Here is a 22,530-nt window from a genome sequence, read left to right as displayed (position 1 = left end):
CGAATAGTTCGCTGATTCGAAGTTTGGTACAGGGAGAACAGTGCTGATTGCAATGAATTTTTGGAGCGTAAATTAGATGGCAAGTTTTTAATGAAATGCGGAGTGATACATATCAAAGTATCGGTTATGATTTATATGGCAAAGGTTTTGATGAAATTCGTTAGTATAAATAGGCTAGGGATTATGATATATATATATTAACTTACCGCTTATGATGTATAAATAGGTTAGGAATTATGAGATATAGCGAAAAGCTACCAGAAAATGGACGTTTGAAAACATAATATTGATATATCTTAGATTTTTAATTTACAAATTATATTGTAAGTATTTATGAGAGATATATTTATTTAAGTTAAATAAAAGGAATTTGATCTTTTTTTGTTAATTATTAATTAACAATTTAAATTTTGAAAAAATATTTGACTTTACTTAAATATAGAATTTATGATAATATGAAATGGGTATGTTTTGTAATATGAAATTTGTATAGAAATTTAATTTTTATTGAATATTATATTATATAATTTATAATAGTTTTAATGGTTAGTTCAATTTGTTTCTTGGTTAAAACATATATTTAAATAATTGTAATATGTATATTTCCGAATTTTTTCGGTATTGAATTTTAGGTAATCGAATTTTTTCCGTACCGAATTCGAATTTGGTAACTATGCTATAAACTAGATCGAGATGGAGGATGAGGAAATGGCATGTACGGTTATTGTTATTACAATTAAAGCGGCGATGATCCTGGTGTTGATAGGCTGTTCTGCGATTGATTGGACCACACTTACTAAGCACTACTTATGGACAACGCGGGAGACTTGAATGCCGTGAAGTTAGATAATTGATTATTATCAAATATCAGATGATGATTAAGGATTGCCATAACTATAGATCCAGTGATACTGATCTGCAAAATATGAATGAATGATTATTCAGTTAGAAAGACGTTACATGACACTTATTTAAGGAATAACTCAATATTTAACGATCTTTCTAACTTCTTTATATAAAATTTAATTTAACTAGATAATATTATGCCTGCATGATGACGAAGAAATCGCAGCAGGACGATGATTCCCGTTATTCACCATATTAGTAATGATGATGATGATGATATCGCATGTGTATCGTTGTTACTACTATTATCTCGCTTCCATGGTGTTCTATAGGTAATTGTGTTCCGCAAATGGACCACACTTAACACTATGTTAATGTTGCTTGTTATGTCATGTCATGTCATCGTCACGCATATTGGTTGCTTCGTTTCATTTGTTTCCCCTGTCTCCGATAGGTAGCATCATACCTGCAAAAGTTTCTATTCTACTCTACTGTATGCTATCATGGCTCTAGCCCGATTTCCATTTTTTTCTTTTTTAGCTGATTTTCAGTGTTCCCTCAAATGATTACACAAATACAAATACTCATCGTATAGTGATACTTTTAATATTATTATTTTTAAATTAAGTTTATCTATATTATTATTAATATAATATAATTTTTACTGTGTTTTCTTAAATAATAATGATTGTGTTAACATTATTATTTTTAAGTTAACTTTATCAATATTATTATTATCAATTATATTTAATTTTAAATTAATAAGTAAAATAAAAACAAAATATTATTGAAATAAAAATATAATATTATTTATAATAAAATATAAAAATGAATATATATATATATATATATATATCTATATATCTATATCTATATCTATATCTATATCTATATCTATATCTATATCTATATCTATATCTATATCTATATATATATATATATATATATATATATATATATATATAGATATAGATATATATATATATATATATATATATATATATATATATATAAAGTATTATAAAATATTCATAATCTTAATCTCACTTTGTTCAATTTAATTACCAATAATTATTAGGTGGATGGTAAGGATTTAACCTCCATAAAATATTCTAGAGTATTCTTCGTAATATACACAAATCAAAGTATGAGATTTATCTTCAAAGTAGTTATGTTTTTCAGCTAAATATGCCTGTGTAGCACAATGTATAAACTTTCCCTACTTCATTGTATGGCGGCGGACTATATTTATCCTGGTGTGGGCACATGCTGAGACAGGGCAATATTCTCCAAAGGCAGGTTACAATTTCTTGATGAAGAATAAAGGATGGAATCCTCCTGTTTGGTGGTCAAAACCATTGTTAAAATTAAAGTGCCCTAAAAAATCTAGAATTTTCTTCTGGTGTGCCTTAAATCATAAGATTCCTACATGGGAAGTACTTCAAGCCCGTTTTAAGCAGGGACCCGGAAGATGCCCTCTGTGTTGTGCGGATTCTGAAACCATTTCCCATCTTTTTCTATCATGTCCGTTTACAAAACAGGTATGGACTGAAGCGGAAAGGATCTTAAATGTAAAATTAAGATGGGAAGGGGTTAGTTTGACCGCAGCCTGGGAATATTGGTGGAACCACTTTCAAGAGAGGAACCTGAGGAATTTGCCTCCCATCATATGTTGGGGTATCTGGCTTGCAAGAAATCGTAGCATCTTCAGAGAAAAGTCGACCCCCGTGGCTGCTGTTGCCATTCAAAGTAATGCTATTCTAGACAGCATCCCTTTACAGGAGGAACCTGCAAATCATAATCAGCGAAAAGAGTTTCGTATTAGAGACGGGATTCCGTGGGCCTTTTTTGACGGTGCTGCCCAAAACAATTACACGGGTGCTGGGTTATGCATTCACCTTAGTAATTCACACTCTCTCAAGGCTTCAGTAGGAATTGGAATGGGCTCAAATAATTTTGCTGAACTCTCTGCATTAAAGCTTCTGCTCTGTTGGCTCATTCACAAAAATATCCTTACAGTTCAGATTTTTGGAGACTCTATGAATGTTGTAAACTGGGTTATTGGGAAATTCAGATGCCAGCACTATATGTTGATGCCTCTATTAGAAGAAATACATTCACTAAAACAGCAGTTTAATGTTTTTTCCATTGATCACATATACAGGGAATTCAACGAAGAAGCAGATGGGCTTTCTAAAGCTGGTCTGCAACAAGCTGTGGGCGCGTGGAGAGTAACTGAACAGATTCAGGATCAGATCCGTGTGTCGGATCTCCCTCCATATGTATAGTGATACTTGCTTTTATCTATATGCACTAGTTTATCTGTGTTCCATATGATAACAGGTGGCATATGTATATCTCTTTTGACTTTGATATTTTCCTATATATGTTGATGCTCTGTTTTGATGGAGCGGACTGTGGATTTATCTCTTTGTATGGGTTTCGCTGGGTTGTTTTCCTCTTGAAAGGAGGCCCAGTTGTTACTCGGACATCAGTTTATGTCTTTACTGGTTACGGCTATACAGGCCGAGTTCTGGTGTTTTTTGACCAGCACTGTGTAGGGGTGCTGACGATCCTCTTTAGAGGAGACGGGCCTTGCCAGGCAGTCCTTTTCAGAATGTTAACTCATATGCTTTGTAACTTTTTTACCTCTTATAAAAAAGTTCGCTTTTTTCCTTGGAAAAAAAAAACAACCAGGCTTGAATCTAGAGCACATATCTACCTATTAATCACTATAGGAATCCACAACATGTCTCCACCTGTTAGGAATTGATAAGTCAAATTCTCTACTAATTCTCAACCTAGCTCATAGGAATCTAGAGCACACTATGTCTCCACCTACTAAACACTATTGGAATCCAGAGCACAATGTGTCTCCACCTGATAAACACTACCTGAATCCAAAGCACACAGTGTCTCCACCTATGGATATATTGCTCCACACAGTATTTTCATATAGCTCCAAATAGGCTCCCTCATGCTCACATCCCAATGAGCATGGGAATATTTCTTCTCCCAGTAGTTACTCACCTATCTAGGCCTAGGTAACCCCCATTTTACAAATATAAAAAAAAATTGGTAGAAAAAGATTGATTTTCTTATTATTAACTATTTTTTAAATAATTATGATTAATCTTTCTATAACTGAAATAATCAAAATTTTATTTAATTACGTTTTTACACAAATAAAATAGTGAAATGATGAAAAAAAAAATAATTAAATTTGACAATGGAAACAATGAAACTGCTGCTTAATTCCTCCACAGAGATTTACAACAAAGCGTTTAATAGTTGAAGGAATAACTTTTCCTGTGATGATATTTTGGAAAGAGTAAGAGAACATTAGCTTTCAAACTTTACGACATATTCGTGGATATACCCAGCCACAGAGAAAGTTTTGCTTCGACATCTACGGCAGTGCACTTCAAATTGATCATTTGTAATTTTAAAATAGGGGTTTTCGCACCACACTTTCAGTTCTAACCGTATATTTTTTTCAAATTCACTTTTAGTATATTCTAGCATGATATGTAACAGTATATTTTTTTCAAATTCACTTTTAGTACATACTAGCATGATATGTGAGAATAATGCGCATCCAACCTAAGCCCTTTTCTGTATAACAATGCTAACATAGAAATAGGATATGTTAATGTAAAACGCAACAATAGAAATTACAAAACAGAAACTTATATTAGCACCATATTGCCATCACATCCTTTGCAGAAATTACAAAATAGAAACTTAGCACCATCCTTTGCAGAAATTACTAAACAGACACTTAGCACCATCCTTTGCAGAAATTACAAAACAGAAACTTAGCACCATCCTTTGCAGAAATTACAAAATAGAAACTTAGCACCTCCCATGTACTACAGATTCCAAATGTTTCCCAAAATCTCACAAGTTTTCCACTATTTCTTTGGAACCGATTCGTTCTGCCAGTCGACCACACATCCAGATGTCCCATGAATTTATTCTGATGAGTCAACTTGTTTTCGGCCATGCTTAGCTTCGTTGTGCTGTGACAATGCAGATTCTGTTGCAAAGTTCCTGTTAAATACAATGGTTAGGCCGCCTCATCCAGAGTATCAAACACGTGAAAAGTTAAATACAAAATAAATCATAGTATTCAAACACGTAAAATCTTAAATACAAAATAAATCATAAAACCTTACACCCATCATTTCTTTGTTACGGATATATATTGAACCCACCTCGAGCAGGTATTGCAGACATGCTGGGCAATTTTCTTTCCTGATCTAGCTGTAGTACTGGGCTCTGGTGACTGCATAAAATGCTCATTCATAAATATCATCCCGGAGACAATCTAATAATTGTATAGCTGTTAATTATTCCAAGGGGAAAAACGCAGAAATACCTCTTTGGCAGCTACTGCTCCTTTAGCTTTAGGAGTCTGCCCTTCGTTGTTAGGAGTTTGCTCCGTGAACACCACTGTCGTATAAATAACAAAGAAAACGCTTCGTGTGGTGCAACTGTGTGAAAGCTTGAACGGATTGGAAAACATAATATCCAACGAAAGCTGGTCGCATTTCCCATATGTCAGCGCACCAAGCACAACTTTCTTGTTATCAATATGAACATGGAGGAGAGCTCTCTCACCTCCTTTGGCATTTTGGATCTCACCCAGGGCTGCCTGCACAGTTTAATTAACAGTAAATATCAGTAAATAAAACAGCAACAAAACTTAAAAATAAGAACAGTAAGAATAAATGGAAATTGGTAAAGATACTTGCCTGGGATAAGTGGAGATATTTACCATCTCCAGGATCACAGCTCTCAACCTCCCCAAGTTTTACCTCCACACCTGATTCATCAAAAGTCCAAGAAAACCAACTACTTACAAGCTGCAACTACTTGCACCCAAAAGTAAAGAAAACCACAGAAATATTTTCCAACAAATATCTGAGGAACAGAGCCACATGCAACTTACTCCAAAACTCCATTTCATCTGAGGACCGACAATAATACTAGCGATGTACTGTAGTGAGCCCTTGGCTTCGTTCGTTGTATATACAACGACAGTGAAGTGAGCCCTTGGCTTCGTTCGTTGTATATACGACCACAACGACAATGAAGTGAGCCCTTGGCTTCGTTCGTTGTATATACGACGACAGTGAAGTGAGCCCTTGTCTTCGTTCATTGTATATATATAGGACCACAGTGAACTGAATTGAATAAAATAAAATTTCAAACGAACGTGGGAAAGTTGCGGTCCGAGATAATGCGGATGATACGCGTGCTTGTTTCTTTGAAATCATTAGTGGTCACCGTAGCGGTACATACATGTAGAAGGAGGAATGTGATTGAAAACATTATGAGTGGCAGAAGAATGGAATGTGGATGTCATTGAGCTTCGAAAGGCCGAGCGAATCATTCTCGTCGGTATCGTATCGCATGTTTGTGTGTGCAGATCGAGATGGAGGATGAGGAAATGGCAAGCGGCGATTGATCGGACCACACTTACTAAGCACTACTTATGGACATCGCATGTGTGTGTGTGTGCATATCCAGATGGAGGATGAGGAAAGGCGGACAGGCGAGACGAAGTGAAGTGAATTGAATAAAATTTCAAATGAACGCGGGAAAGTTGCGGTCCGAGATAACGTGGATGATACGCGGAAATCATTAGTGGTGGCCGTAGTGGTACATACATATATCGACATTGCCATAGCGTGAGTATGCTGAAATCATCACAGTCCATGAGCCAACATTCTTTTCAGATATTTCCTCAAAAACTTTGCGAGCAGCCACCACACTTTCGCACTTGGCATACATGTTTGCAAGCGTATTCTGTAAAAGAGTGTTTGTGGCAGCAAATCCCTTCTGCGTGATGTGGGCGTGGATTAATTTGCCTTGTCCTAAGGCCTTCTGGTGGATGCAGCATTGCAAGAGAGAAACATAGGTGCAAGAGCCGATGCTATTGTCTGCAAACTGTAATATGGAGAGCGCCGCCTTTAAACGGCCCAGCTTACAGAGGAATGTGATTGAAAACGTTATGAGTGGTAGAAGAATGGAGTGTGGATGTCATTGAGCTTTGAAAGGCCGAGCGAATCATCTCGTTGGTATACTAATGATGATGGTATCGCATCGTATGTGTGTGTGTGCGCAGATCGAGATGGAGGATGAGGAAATGGCATGTACGGTTATTGTAATTACAATTAAAGCGGCGGCGATGGAAGCGACATCTGCGCAAGCCCAGTAGTTTACGACCTAGCTTAATCCATTTCATAACCAGTCTGCCTTCCGGAGGTAGGGCCCTACCCAAAAATGGAGGTGGAAGATATGGTCAATTTCAGAGTGGAAGGGTGGCCTATCGGGACCCTCCCCTACCTCTTTTGAAATAGAGCAAGCTCGTTTCACTAGCGCCAACTGGAGGTGGAAGATATGGTCAATTTCAGAGTGGAAGGGTGGCCTATCGGGACCCTCCCCTACCTCTTTTGAAATAGAGCAAGCTCGTTTCACTAGCGCCAACTGTCCTTTTGAAAGAAATCTATGCCCAAATAGATTCCTAGCCAGTGGTGTTCACGTTGAAGGAGGGGCCGCGAGTGGAAAATCCCATCTATAAACCATAGTTACCAAATTCGGTCGTACTCGTCAAAAAAATTCGAGAATTCGGTGGTTCGATTCGGTTCATCGAATAGTTCGCTGATTCGAAGTTTGGTACAGGGAGAACAGTGCCGATTGCAATGAATTTTTGGAGCGTAAATTAGATGGCAAGTTTTTAATGCAATGCGGAGTGATACATATCAAAGTATCGATTATGATTTATATGGCAAAGGTTTTGATGAAATTCGTTAGTATAAATAGGCTAGGGATTATGATATATATATTAACTTACCGCTTATGATGTATAAATAGGTTAGGAATTATGAGATATAGCGAAAAGCTACCAGAAAATGGACGTTTGAAAACATAATATTGATATATCTTAGATTTTTAATTTACAAATTATATTGTAAGTATTTGTGAGAGATATATTTATTTAAGTTAAATAAAAGGAATTTGATCTTTTTTTGTTAATTATTAATTAACAATTTAAATTTTGAAAAAATATTTGACTTTATTTAAATATAGAATTTATGATAATATGAAATGGGTATGTTTTGTAATATGAATGTATAGAAATTTAATTTTTATTGAATATTATATTATATAATTTATAATAGTTTTAATGGTTAGTTCAATTTGTTTCTTGGTTAAAACATATATTTAAATAATTGTAATATGTATATTTCCAAATTTTTTCGGTATTGAATTTTAGGTAATCGAATTTTTTCCGTACCGAATTCGAATTCGAATTCAAATTTGGTAACTATGCTATAAACTAGATCGAGATGGAGGATGAGGAGATGGCATGTATGGTTATTGTTATTACAATTAAAGCGGCGATGATCCTGGTGTTGATAGGTTGTTCTGCAATTGATCGGACCACACTTACTAAGCACTATTTATGGAGAACGCGGGAGACTTGAATGCCGTGAAGTTACATCATTGATTATTATCAAATATCAAATGATGATTAAGGATTGCCATAACTATAGATCCAGTGATACTGATCTGAAAAATATGAATGAATGATTATTCAGTTAGAAAGACGTTACATGAAACTTATTTAAGGAATAACTCAATATTTAACGATCTTTCTAACTTCTTTATATAAAATTTAATTTAACTAGATAATATTCTGCATACTGCATGATGACGAAGAAATCGCAGCAGGACGATGATTCCCGTTATTCACCATATTAGTAATGATGATGATGATGATATCGCATGTGTACCGTTGTTACTACTATTATCTCGCTTCCATGGTGTTCTATAGGTAATTGTGTTCCGCAAATGGACCACACTTAACACTATGTTAATGTTGCTTGTTATGTCATGTCATGTCATCGTCACGCATATTGGTTGCTTCTTTTCGTTTGTTTTCCCTGTCTCCGATAGGTAGCATCATACCTGCAAAAGTTTCTATTCTACTCTACTGTATGCTATCATGGCTCTAGCCCGATTTCCATTTTTTTCTTTTTTAGCTGATTTTCAGTGTTCCCTCAAATGATTACACAAATACAAATACTCATCGTATAGTGATACTTTTAATATTATTATTTTTAAATTAAGTTTATCTATATTATTATTAATATAATATAATTTTTACTCTGTTTTCTTAAATAATAATGATTGTGTTAACATTATTATTTTCAAGTTAACTTTATCAATATTATTATTATCAATTATATTTAATTTTAAATTAATAAGTAAAATAAAAACAAAATATTATTGAAATAAAAATATAATATTATAATTATAATTATATATAATTAATTAATTAATTAAAAATATTTATAATCTTAGTCTGACTTTGTCCAATTTTGTTGTGCATATCACAAAATATGTTATGCATATTTTATAAGGACATCACTAATGCTTATTATGTTAGTGAGAGATTTTTGTTTTAAACCTCTGAAATAAAAATATAATATTATTTATAATAAAATATAAAAATATATAAAAATATATATATATATATATCTATATATATATATATATATATATATATATATCTATCTATATATATATATATATATATATATATATATATATATATATATATAGATATATATCTATCTATCTATATATATATATATATATATCTATCTATCTATATATATATATATATATATATATATATATATATAGATATATATCTATATATATATATATATATATATATATATATATATATATATATATATATGAAGTATTATAAAATATTCATAATCTTAATCTCACTTTGTTCAATTTAATTACCAATAATTATTAGGTGGATGGTAAGGATTTAACCTCCATAAAATATTCTAGAGTATTCTTCGTAATATACACAAATCGAAGTATGAGATTTATCTTCAAAGTAGTTATGTTTTTCAGCTAAATATGCCTGTGTAGCACAATGTATAAACTTTCCCTACTTCATTGTATGGCGGCGGACTATATTTATCCCTTGTCATTATGTTAAACGACTAATTCATGGCTAGGAACCAATTTATTTGAGTGTGCATGGGTATGGTGCAAGAGACCTGTATGATTTTGGATGTGTTAGATTTTTACGATAATATGTTGAGAACGATTTTGGATATATGTGTTGGATTGTTATGATAATATATTGAATTCTCGAACGTATAACACGGTACAATTTCTATTGGTTATGTTGCTTTGGATGTTGGTATTTGATATGGTCCTGGGGTAGACACAATGGTTTTATCTTGGGGGTGTTATGCTTTACATATCTTTTAGTGCCACACGAGTTTACATTGGATGAAAAGTGTGATGTTGGAGGGTTCGATATTAAAATAGAATGGTCTGTGAGCTGTGATTACCTGGATTGCTATTGAAATAAAAATAAAATGATGTCATATCGTATCTAAAAAATAAACTCATTTGACTGAAAGAGGCCAAATTCTTGTGAGGAAAGATGATGATTTTGATTGCTTATTCATCGCTGGCATTCTCACATCTGGAAAGTCATTACTTGTTATGGAGGTCGCTATGATTATAAAGGTAAATGTTGCTCAAGCGATCTATTCTACTTCCAAAGATGGATATGATGTGACGTGTTCTCTGATGTCACATTTCATCAAGCGGGCTACTATTACAACGAGAGATGGAAGTGATGTGTCAATTTCTCTATTGTCACATCTCTTCGAGTGAGCTACTTTGCACTGGTCGTTATTCTGATACAGTGGGCTGGGGTGAAAGACGTGACATGTTCTCTGTATCTTGAGCTATTCTAATATTTAGCTATCCCTTAACCTGTTCTCTAGATTCCTAAACTTCTTGTTAAATAATTTTAGCTTTGACATCTTAAATAATAAGAAGTACGATAATTTAAAATTATAAATTCCTAAGGATGTGTTTTAACTTTTAACTGTGAATTTTTAAAGGAGATTCCCATGACCATAACATAAAATTATAAATTCCTACGGGATGTGTTTTAGCTGTGTGATTTTTTAAAGGAGATTCCCATAGATAAGCTGCTTACTAGTTTTTGGGGTCAAATTTGCACTAAGCAGATGTGAAAACGTACTAAGCAAGTGTGCTTTCTATGTAGACACTGATTGTAATAATGTTTGATGGGTAGTTGAAGGACAACATCACAAGGATTATCTGTTATCTGAAAATTTCATGTGTTAGTTGAATTACATGCACTATTTTCCTTTACCGAGAAAGGTCTTTCTATTGGTTTTTAACGAGAAAAGTAATAGTTTTTTTTTTTTAGATGGAGAAATTAAATTTCATTTTTTTTCAATGTTTTGAAATTTACACATCTACTACGACATTTCTGCCCTTCGCACCCAAACGTTCGCTATCTAAAGGGAGAGTGTTTCCTTGGAATATGTTAATCTAAAATCTAGAGAATGCTTTCTGTTTGAAATATTTTTATACAGAAATTTAATTTTGATTAATGGTAGAATGGAATTGTTTTATGCTTTTGGTCATCTGCCAAAAGCCTACTGGAAAGTGTTGCCTTTTTGAAATATGTCAATAACCCAATTTAGAAAATACTTTTGATTTGAAATATGTTCACATTTTAGATTTTGTTTGAATCACTTTTTTGGGGGCATGTGTTGATTTAGGAAGTCTCTATTCTCAATTCTTAATTTGTGTGGAAGAATTATTAATCGATATTAAAGTATCACGTGAAAAAATTATGGATCCATATTAAGGTATCATTTAGATGACTTTTATCCTATCCAATGCGCTATTATTTTTATGTTACAGAGTGATGTACTTTTACAACAGAATACTTTGGAGCTTTATAACAACTTATGTTGGTGTTTACATCCATAAACATATGTACATATATCAAAAACATCAGACCAAAACATATACTAAAAACATTCGCTCAACCAAAGAACAGAGTAGGATACATAGCCCGCATTTGATCAACCAGTTTTCATGTAGTGTCATCAGACCCAAAGCGTTTCCGCTGCACTTTAATTTGTTTGATTGCTTGGTTCCGGAGTATGATCATGTTTCTTTGCAATATACACTGAGGTTCTTGTTGGAATTCTCCATCTGGTTCCATCTACAATACAAACCAATCAATCACCTCACCCTCATCAATAGAACTGTACTTTACTACAATCCTTGCCGGATCACTAGACTCTAAACAAGCAAGGATTTCACTCGATTTCTCCACCTACATTCTAAGAAATTTACTATCTCTTAGTCTCTAGGATTGACCGCAATCCACAGTCCGATTCAGGGATCACTAGGCCATAATTGAGACTCCACTTTCTAGGTTTTATCGTATATCCTTCCATTCACCGTCTAATGATTCCTAGCCCTAATCAAGGGCACCCACCTCTAGGTGTTACTGTATATCTCGCCATTCATGGGTCAAGGATTGCTAGGCCCACTGAGGCAACACAAAATCCGGCTTTACCGCAACCCATAATTCGGTTCAGGGGTTACTAAGACAAGGCTTTACCACAATCCACAGTTTGGTTCAGGGATCACTAGGGCATGTGTTCTTTCTTTCAGAGATCCACCTCACTCAGTTTCGAATTCATCGAACAATATAGCTCAACCAAAACATGAGAACCCCATCACACCATGGCTATCCAAAAATGGCAACGCTAGGTTGAAAAACATTGTCACGCTTAGCAAAACCCATGCCCATAGCAACGAGAGAACCAACACATGCATAACCATGCATGCCAAAACTAGCAAGGAAATCACACATGCAAATCGATACTTGCAAATAATTCCGTTATAGCTACTTGATCCTGCTCTTCCTTGCCTGATGCTTGCTTTCCTTTGCTTTTCTTGAGCCAATGTTGAAGTGCTCCAATAAAACTCTAAGTGTCCAAAAGTGAGAGACAGAAAGAATAGATGGAGAGCTCCAAAATTGAACTGACAGAATGTACCAATTGATCCTTAGACACTTTTTTTTATTAATGAAGCCTTTATTTTATTCATTTTTCATTATTTTCCTTCATTTTCCGCCTCACATGCAACTTGTGACCTTTCACTTTCATTTTCTCCTAATTTCCATTATTTTCATAAATAAAATGTCAATTAATGCTTCATGCTTTTCCAAAGCATTCGCCAATTTCTTTAGCTAGAGTAAACCAAATGAATACCCACACTATGATGTTTTTCCCAACATCTAACTTTGAACAAGTGTCCCATAACCATGGTTATTATTTTGCCTTTATTAATTTTATTTATATGGAATTTTTACCAGGGTTGTTACAGAACCCTCCCTCGTGGGGAAACACCGTCCTCGGTGTTCAATCACATCTACAACCAATAAAGATTACTGTAAGCAAAATATACTGCTTATGGAGCTTTATAACTTAGTTCGATGTAGTGTTTACAATGATCAACCTACTGAAAAGCAAACCAACATAACATAACCACATGACAACCATAATGATATAACACACATACAGCTTATTGAAGCTTTATAACACAACTCATAATGGCATTTACATCCATATACATATGTACATATATAAAAAAACATCACACCAAAACATATAAAAAAAAACATTTGCTCAACCAGAGAATAGAGAATGATACATAGCCCACATTTGATCCACCATCTCCTATGTAGATTTATCGGGCCCAAAGTGTTTCTACTACACTTTAACTTGCCTTATTGCTCGGTTCCAGAGCATGATCATCTTTCTCTGTAGTATACATGGAGGTTCCGATTGGAATTCTCCATCTAACTCCACCTGCAATACAAACCAATCAATCACATGATCAACTTATTTAACATATTTCTTAAGCAATGACACGTGGAAAATATCATGGAATTTCACTGTTGGAGGCAGTGCAAGTTGATAGGCTAATGGTCCAATCCTTCAAGAACCTTGAAAGGTCGACAAAATCGAGGTGTCAACTTAGCACATGATCCAATCCACAATGAGATCTTCTTTGACTTGATGTGCAAATACACCTGCTCCCCAACTCGAAACTCCTTAAACAATTTGTTCTGATTTGCATAGTTTTCCTGCCTATCCTTTTTTGCCTTAAGATTCTTCTTGATAATCTGCATTTGTTATTCCATCTCTGTCAACATATCTAGTCCAACCAACACCCTGTTCACTAGATCACTCCAACTGATGGGAGTATTACAACTCTGCCCATACAATGTTTCGAACGAACTCATCCTCAAAGATTCTTGATACCCATTGTTGTAAGCGAACTTAATCAGTGGAAGATATTCTTCCCATTTTTGGCATTGATGCATCACATACATCCTCAACATGTCCTCTAATATCCTGTTGACCCTCCTTGTTTGTCCATCTGTCTGCAGATGATAAGCTATACTGAAGGCCAACTCTATCCGTAAACCTGCAAACAACTCATTCCAAAACTTGGAAGTGAGTTTAGCATCCATGTATGACATAATATTTTTCGGAACACCATGCAAGTGCACTACATTTCTAATGAAGACTTCTGCTATATCACTAGCTGAATAAGTAGTCTTCACTAGAATGAAGTGCGCTACCTTTATCAACCTGTGCACCACAATCATGATGGAATCATGTTGTCTAGAAGTCCTCGACAAATTTGTGATGAAATCCATGGAAATGACCTACCATTTCCACTATGGAATCACAATCGGCTATAGTAGGCCACTTGGATGCTTACATTCTGCCTTCACCTGCTGACCGTCCAAACATCTAGCTACAAACTTTGCCACGTCCTTTTCAGATTCAACTAATAATAAAACTTCTTCACTGTTGTCAATGTCTTTTGATACCCTGGGTGACCTGAATACGGTTTCACGTGAAACTCTCTCAAGAGTATTCTTGAGATCACTACTGCTTAACGCACATCCTGTCCCTAAATATGACTAAGCCATATGTTGTATGATGATAGTCCACATCCTGATCACTTGTACCCTGTTGTAATATGTGCATAAGCTTCGTGTATATGTCATCCTACACTCATGCCTGTATGATCCGATCCTATCGGTTTGTCCCATAAGAATTCATAACTGTTGTATGGTTCACCTGTACCCCCCTGCTAAGAGCATCTGCAACCTTTTTCTCTTTACCCTTGATGTACCTGATCTCAAAGTCGAACTCACTGATCGTGACCAACCATCTAGCTTGCCTGGCATTCAAGTTTCTCTGATCGAACAAGTATCTCAACCCACTGTGATCACTCATCAATACAAACCTCCTGCCAAGAAGATATTTCCTCCACATCTTCAATGCATGGACGATCTTTGCCAACTCAAGATCACGTGTCCGATAATTCTGTGCATGCTCATTCAATTTCCGTGACTCATAGCGCACTACTTGTCTTTCTTGCATAAGAAATTTACCAAGTGATCTCTTGCAAACATCTACGCATACCACAAATTCTTCGTCTGGATATGCAATCTTTAACATTGCAGCATTTGTCAACAACTCTTTCAATTGCTCAAAACTAGCTAGACACATTCATGTCATTTCAAATTTATTACATTTCATTTGCAATGCAGTAATAAGATATGAAATGCGAGAAAAGTTCTTGATGAACCTCCTATACTAATTAGTTGTGATTGTACAAGCATAATTATTTTGGACAAATCCATGGAAAATAATTTATGGGATGATGAAAAGCTCTATATAATTACTAAAACTTGTAATTATGTAGAAACACAATTCTTATAGATGTCACAATGGAAAGTAATATATGAGATAATGAAAATATCCATATAATTACAAACACACAAAATTATGAAAACATGAATGATGAACTACACTTGTAGATGACATGTATCCAATTTTACAAACTTCAAATAATATTTATTAAATGCAATAGATAATTAGGTGTACAATTAAGGTATATAACGTGGAAATATTGGTTGTAGAGGTGAAAATATTTGATTTTAAATTTGCAAAATCATATTATGAAAGTGTCAATATTAAAAATGTAAAATCAAATTTTGAAAGTGTAGATTTTGGTTCTTAAAAGTGCATAATTAGATTTTTGAAAGTGTCATTATCGATTTTCAAAGTGAAAAATCTAGTTCCAAAAGTGCCATATCAAATTTAAAAAATGCAAAATCCAATTTCAAAAGTGTTAATATTGAATAAAAAAGTACAATTTTGCAACATGACATTAGCACTTTTGGAACTATATGTTTTACTTTAGAAACCATAATTTTGAACTCTAGCAATGTTTTTTTTGTCTTGTCTATGGAGGGGCTTAGACAAACTAATCCAAATTTAATAAAATATGGACTTCATAAATATTTTAGAACAAATTATTTATAGCAATGCATTGTACTATACATTTTCACTGGTTTGTGCACACACAGATATATATATATATATATATATATATATATATATATATATATATATATATATATATATAAGCAATTTAACCTAGTTTGTTACTTATGGTGGGATGTCACGCTGGTACTACTATAAAAGGTTAGGCATACTAAAATTCCATGCATTCACATGTTAATTATGTTCTTCTTTGTCCAACTATGTAATAATCTACACAAGCAATTGTTGGTTGCCACTGGTAGCCATATCTTGGCCTCATTAGTAAATCCAAGAGGAATTTTGGATAAGTGTGTCTTGATGAAAATTATGGTATCTAAGTAGTCACCAAATGATACTAGAGTAAAGGTTGCACTATTGAGACCTTTAGAAAAAATAATAAGTAGATTTGTAGTTTTTCGAGGAGGTCTGAATATCAAAATATGTAGTATTTTGATGATGTTTAAAGCCTTATGAATCCATGGGAAAGCAATGATAATTTGTTATTGTAGCTAATGAGAGGACAAGGGTTTAACTATAGTAAGGTGAAATTAAATGAAAAAAAATTGTAAAAGAATTCACTAAATACACAAAATTTTTAATTAATAGAAAAATGACCTTAAAAGTTCAATGAATCTCATTATCAAAATTGGCCTCATATCAATTATTAGAAATCTTGGGAGCTAAAATGGGAACCTTGATCAATGATGGAGGCATTTTAAGGGGCCCGTGTGATTTTTTTGAAATGGCCAAGTATTTAATGATTTGAAAAATAACTATTGAGACAACCATTGAAAGCCAATATACTAATACAATTTTGAAGAATTTTTCATTGAAAAAAGAAAAATTAAAAAATTTGTATAGTATTTTTGAGAAAATGATTAATGATAGTATAATCCTAGTTCTTTGTAATAGAAATAAATATATACTAGCAAATCAGGGTAGACAATACATGACTAGGAAATATACTAGTTATCAAGGTTTGTGATATATTTACTAGTTTAATGAACTAGTAATTGTTATTTTTTCACTAATAAATATAATCTTTAGCAAATAATTGATTATGTTTTATAGTTAATTATAAAACACGATGATTTAAACACAAGTAATAAATATAAAAATAAATATTTATATTTATGTTTTAATATTTCATTATTATTGGTAAAATTAATAGTATATATCATTAACAATTAGTATTATATATTTTTATTAGTGTTTTAGTAATTTTTATGTGGTATATATTAATGATATTTATTATTATCCATTATTAATTTTTATAAGTGTGAATAATTTATTAAATGATATTAAATTATTAATATTCATTATTTTATGTTTAACCATAACCAAAAAAAAATGTATTAATATAAATTTGTGTTTCGGGTGTAGCTAAAAATCAAAATTTCCTTTAGGCTAAATTCTTATAGAAGAGCCAAAGGACCATGTATTATAACATATAACAACCTAAAAGAAATATCCTCCATATGCTTCATTGTATAAACTAAGTAGAAAGTTTCCAAAATTTTATAGATCTTAACTTTGATAAAAATTAACTTGGAGAAGTTCTGACCCAACTTGAGGAAGATTTTGGCCATGGACAAGCATTTAAGTCTAGAGTTAGAGAAGAGGTACTAATTAAATTTGTTGAAGAGTTAGCTAAGAGGGGAGCTTGTTGACTTGATAATTTTAAGCCTTTAATCCAGAACCTTCGTGATTGCATTTCATCCTCCATTATTTGGAGGTCAAATTGGAAGCAAATGAGCCTACTGGAGCTAAAGTTGTTTAACCTACTACTGCAAATATTCCAATACTTCCATTTGATTGAAGGGATTTTCTTGTTTATTCCTTTTAATGTGTTGGTCCATTTTGGTTGATAAACATAAATCCAATGAATTGACTGCTACCTCAAAACTGTTTAGAAATTTCCTTTGAGAATAATGGCTAGGGGATATACAAAGGAATAGGACGAGACAAAAGAAAGTCTCTCTACCCTTGAGGACAAGGTTGGGATGATGGATAACACTACGAGAGGCTATATTCAAAATAAAGTGGATCCTAAATGTGTTGAAAGTAACTACTTGCATTATGGTTACCATGGATAGGAAATGTCTTATGACTGCCATGCATGATGGAGATAGAGGATGCATGATGTAAAGTATTATTTTGGGATCCAAGTTCATGTGTACCATCTGCAAAGAGGAGTGATTTGAGTAAGCATGATAGAGATATAGGATGTGGAGGAGATCATGATGGTGTGCCATAAATTCTTCACTCATGTTTCCTATTGGATCACTGATCGATGCCACCACATTCCCTTCTCATGTTATGCGTTTAACCACGGTTAGAATATAGGGAGGTAGGAAACATGACCATTGATTAGTAGAGTTACAACTTGTTAATGTATGTCTTGATTTGCTAGAGAGTCTACTCTTTTTCTATTTTGTCATAACACATGAAAAAACGAATTTATTGAGTGTGGTTTGATGCTAGTTAATTCCTTTTAGAGATAGATTTAAGTCCATAATCTAATATGGCTTAATGAAAGTGGATATTCATGATTATAGGAGTGGATTCCCCAACAATTATTGATTGTCTAAGATTTAATGTGATGACTTATGTAATTTCTTGGTATATTGTGTATGCCTCTGCTTTATTGTTTGAGACTCTACCAAGTGATCCATATTGCATCATTATATTATTTTTCATTATGTTGATGACCAAAAATGACTTCATCAACATCAGGGAGACCACCTGGTCAGAGCCCCAAATCGAACTCTTTTCTGTTTAGATTGGTGGTTCTAACTAGTTCTATTGGGTCTAGTTACCTCTCACTCTCCATGCTAACTTGTGGTATTTCTATTACTTACCAACAAGAAGAGAGATATCGGATTTACCCTCTTACAGAGCTTTTGCAAGAAAATAATCCTTAAGCTGATTTAATCGTTCATCCAAGCCACACCTAAGGATGCTCCTACATAAGGAGACTTCTAAAAATGTTTTTTTAATTTTAATGAAAATTAATCTAGAATGCAACCAGCAACAAAAATTCTAATCTATCCTATCTTGATTAGGCCAAGAAATATATCTTACCCAAATCAAGAGCAAATTGATTAAAATAATAGGGATTTAACATGTTTTTAAGATGAATATCATGGTTGCCGAATTAGTTCTCACAACTGATATTTAAGTGCAGCACATGCTTCATTTCAAAGATTCAAAATAGTGAAAGATAGGTCTTCAAAATGCAGAAATAGTTCATACACTTCAATGACAATTAAATCAATTTTAGATGGCAAATTTTTGAGTAAATAGTTACTCAAAAATTTGATTAAGCACAAGAGTAAATAAGAAATCAATAACAAATCTATGAGACGAATAGATCAAATTGCTGATATAAAAGATACTCATTCTCATATCCAACAAAAGTGCAAAATATGAGATAATTGGTACAAATATGTCATTAAATTAATGAAATTTTCATTAATAAATAAAATATTTGCATACAAATTAATAAAGTTGGATTCTCTGCTCTCTTTTACAATAGATCTCCAATAATCTTTCCAAAATGATCAATTCTACTAGCAAAAAGAAGAGCTGCAAAAGTGCAAGTTCTACATCTCTAACAATTGTTGAATTTTGAAAGGAAAACCCCCAATACACTCAAATCTGAGTATTCCCCTTAACCTACTACTAGAATCCTTTTTACAAAGTGCTCAGAGTATCAAAATTGCAGAAAAGAGGAACCATGTTCTCTTTCTCCAAACTCCTATTTGTAATTTACAAGAAATCTCCAAAAAGGGAGAGTTGTTGAAAGCAATTTAGATCCATCGATTCAGGAGTTGCAAATCCTGTTTTTCTCCTTTACTGAATCAATATCATTGTTCCAAAAGGTTTTGGGGCTTATTTTTGCACCTGCTCCCTATCAAAACCAATCAAAATTCAGAATAAAATAAATGTTTTTTCATATTAAATAAAATCCCAATTCTCTCAACAAATTACCCAAATAAAAATTAAATTGGATAAATTAAAATAAAAGAGGTTCCATGTTGGGTTTCCTTCCTATAGAGATTTGATTAGCACTTGAACAATCTAGAGAATGAATTAGCGACAATGTTTCTTTCAGATTAATGAAATTTTCCCAAATCAAACTCAATGAAACCAATTTTGGTTGCAAATTCATTACTTAGACTTTTGCTAAATTTTTGGGCCATTAAATGACTGAATCTGATTGATTTGATGCTTCCATATTGTTCTCCATGATTTTAGCTTTCAATGAGTCATCTTAGACCTCATTTGACTAAATAAAACTTGAAATAAAACCTTCCAAAGCATGGCCTCCAAAACTAACAATATGCTGAAAATTAAAAAAAATTAAAAATTACAAATAAAGCATTTTCTTTTATAAAATTAAAAAATAATTAAAATAAAAGTAAATAATAAAGCAAATAGAAATAAATACAAGTGGAATAATAAACGTTTAAATTATATGTACAATGAACACAGTAAATATATAAACAAAGGAGGAGGCTTGTTTTAATGTATGAGAAGGTGAAGTGGATGAGGGGCCGTGAGTGGAGAGTAAGACACCCTCTCCACTCACCATATTTTGTTAAAAAAAAAGATAGGTAACAATGTTTTATAAGGCCTCTCATTATATCCTTAGTGCTCTTCCCACTTACGTCATCCAAGAGGTGAACTTCGAGAGGTATAATATGCGCTCAAACTTTAATCCTCGAGGTGGTTCGAGAGATGACCATATATATATATAATAAAAAACTTATTATTGTATGATATTTTGTTATTTATATATTTATATATATAGTTCTGTATAATAATTAAATAAATATTAAATAATAAGTAATAATTTATTAAATAATTAAATATTAATATTTATAAAGTAATTAAATAAATTACGATTAACTTATTTAATTTAAAATTGATTAAACTAATTAAGTTAATTAAAATTAATTAAATGCTTATATTTACCTATTAAATTTACAAATAAATTTAAAATATATATATTTTTATATATTTAAGTGTAGGCGGTGAAAATCCATCAAACTTTGAACAAGCGTTATTTTGAAACTGTAAGTCTAAATTCAACGAAATTTGAGCTCTTGGAAAACTGACAAGAAACTGCACACAACGAAGCGATCAAAGTATAAAACCGAGAAAATTGAAAATCCCACAAAATTAACAAAATAAAAACATGTATTGAGTGATATAATCAAAATTTATATAGAGGCCCCCCATATCTTTTGTAAAAAAATTATGGGGGGGTTTTGGCCACAACACATCCATATTAATGTTTTCAGAGTGGAAAAAGTGGGGGAATTAGTTGACAAGACCATTTTTACTCGTGGGTCCCAGTTTGGCGAATGGGGTTTAAGCCTTCTAGAAACAATTTGAGACGTCAAACTATTTTTTTCAAGGTCAAAACTTTTCCTCTTACATGAGATGCCCCTTAATAATATTATATACATAGATACCTTTCCAACAATGTAATAATTACCCCAATCAAAGTCTGTATGAAAAAGTTATTCCACATGGAAGTTGACCTCCTATTCTAACCACCATGATTTGAGAGGATGCCACATCAGCCCCATTATTCATGGACAAAGGGCCAACCACATGATCATGATGAAGAAGACTCTAGAAGAATCTATATTGTAACTCTAGTTAGGAGTTTAAGAAGTCAAGCCTAACCACTAGTAGGCTATTGGGTTGTGTTATAATGAAGCCACAAGGAGGAAAAGGGTTTCCGTTCTATTCGAGTGCATTTTGATCCATAGATAGCAAGAGTAGTTGAGAGTGGATAAGAGGAGATTAAATAGATAGGATTTGCGCACTATAGCAATCCACGGGTCACAAGTATCACTCATTTGAACTTGTATCCATTTCCATTCAAAGAAAGAGTGGGCATAATAGCCCCACCTTCTAGCTGGGTTTTCTCCTAAAAGGTTTTCCTAGGTCATATCTTGTATTATTATGTTTTGTGAGTGATTATTTTATTTGTTCTCTATTTTATACATAATTATAATTTGCATGCATACATAATAAACAATAATTAAGAGATCCAAAAATATGAGGAGAAATAAACCCTCGTAGTGTATATTTTGAATTTTCTAAGATATTTTAGTAGATGTATTGATGAACTGACCAATGGAGTATCCGTAGAAGTTTATGGATCATATTCATATCAAAGTAAGTTTTTTTGGAGAAATTTCGAAGTGTTAAAAATGACACAACTTTAAACACAATAACATAATCAAAGCTTTTTGTGGACACTTACATAAGAGAGGATGTAAGTTATGTATACATATGATGCATGAGTACTACATATTATATTCATAATTTGAGCATACCCCAATCTTTATTAGAC

General features: G+C 33.0%; 1 protein-coding gene across 1 annotated transcript in view; it reads left to right on the top strand.

The window, feature by feature from the left end:
• The first annotated feature begins 6,808 nt into the window (after positions 1-6,808).
• The window catches only part of LOC149151944 (uncharacterized), a 30,873-nt gene continuing 15,151 nt past the window's right edge, over positions 6,809-22,530 (top strand). Inside the window, exons 1-2 of the mRNA XM_089443323.1 lie at positions 6,809-6,862; positions 6,980-7,068. Coding sequence (XP_089299449.1) covers positions 6,809-6,862; positions 6,980-7,068 — 143 coding nt within the window. The remainder of the gene's footprint in view (positions 6,863-6,979; positions 7,069-22,530) is intronic.

Source organism: Pinus tabuliformis, chromosome 9 (genome assembly GCF_031772625.1).
Source record: "Pinus tabuliformis cultivar Carrire ecotype Pingquan chromosome 9, CPIR1, whole genome shotgun sequence".
Lineage (NCBI taxonomy): Eukaryota > Viridiplantae > Streptophyta > Pinopsida > Pinales > Pinaceae > Pinus > Pinus tabuliformis.
Note: the sequence above shows the minus strand (reverse complement) of the source record. Positions and strands in the feature narration are given on the sequence as shown.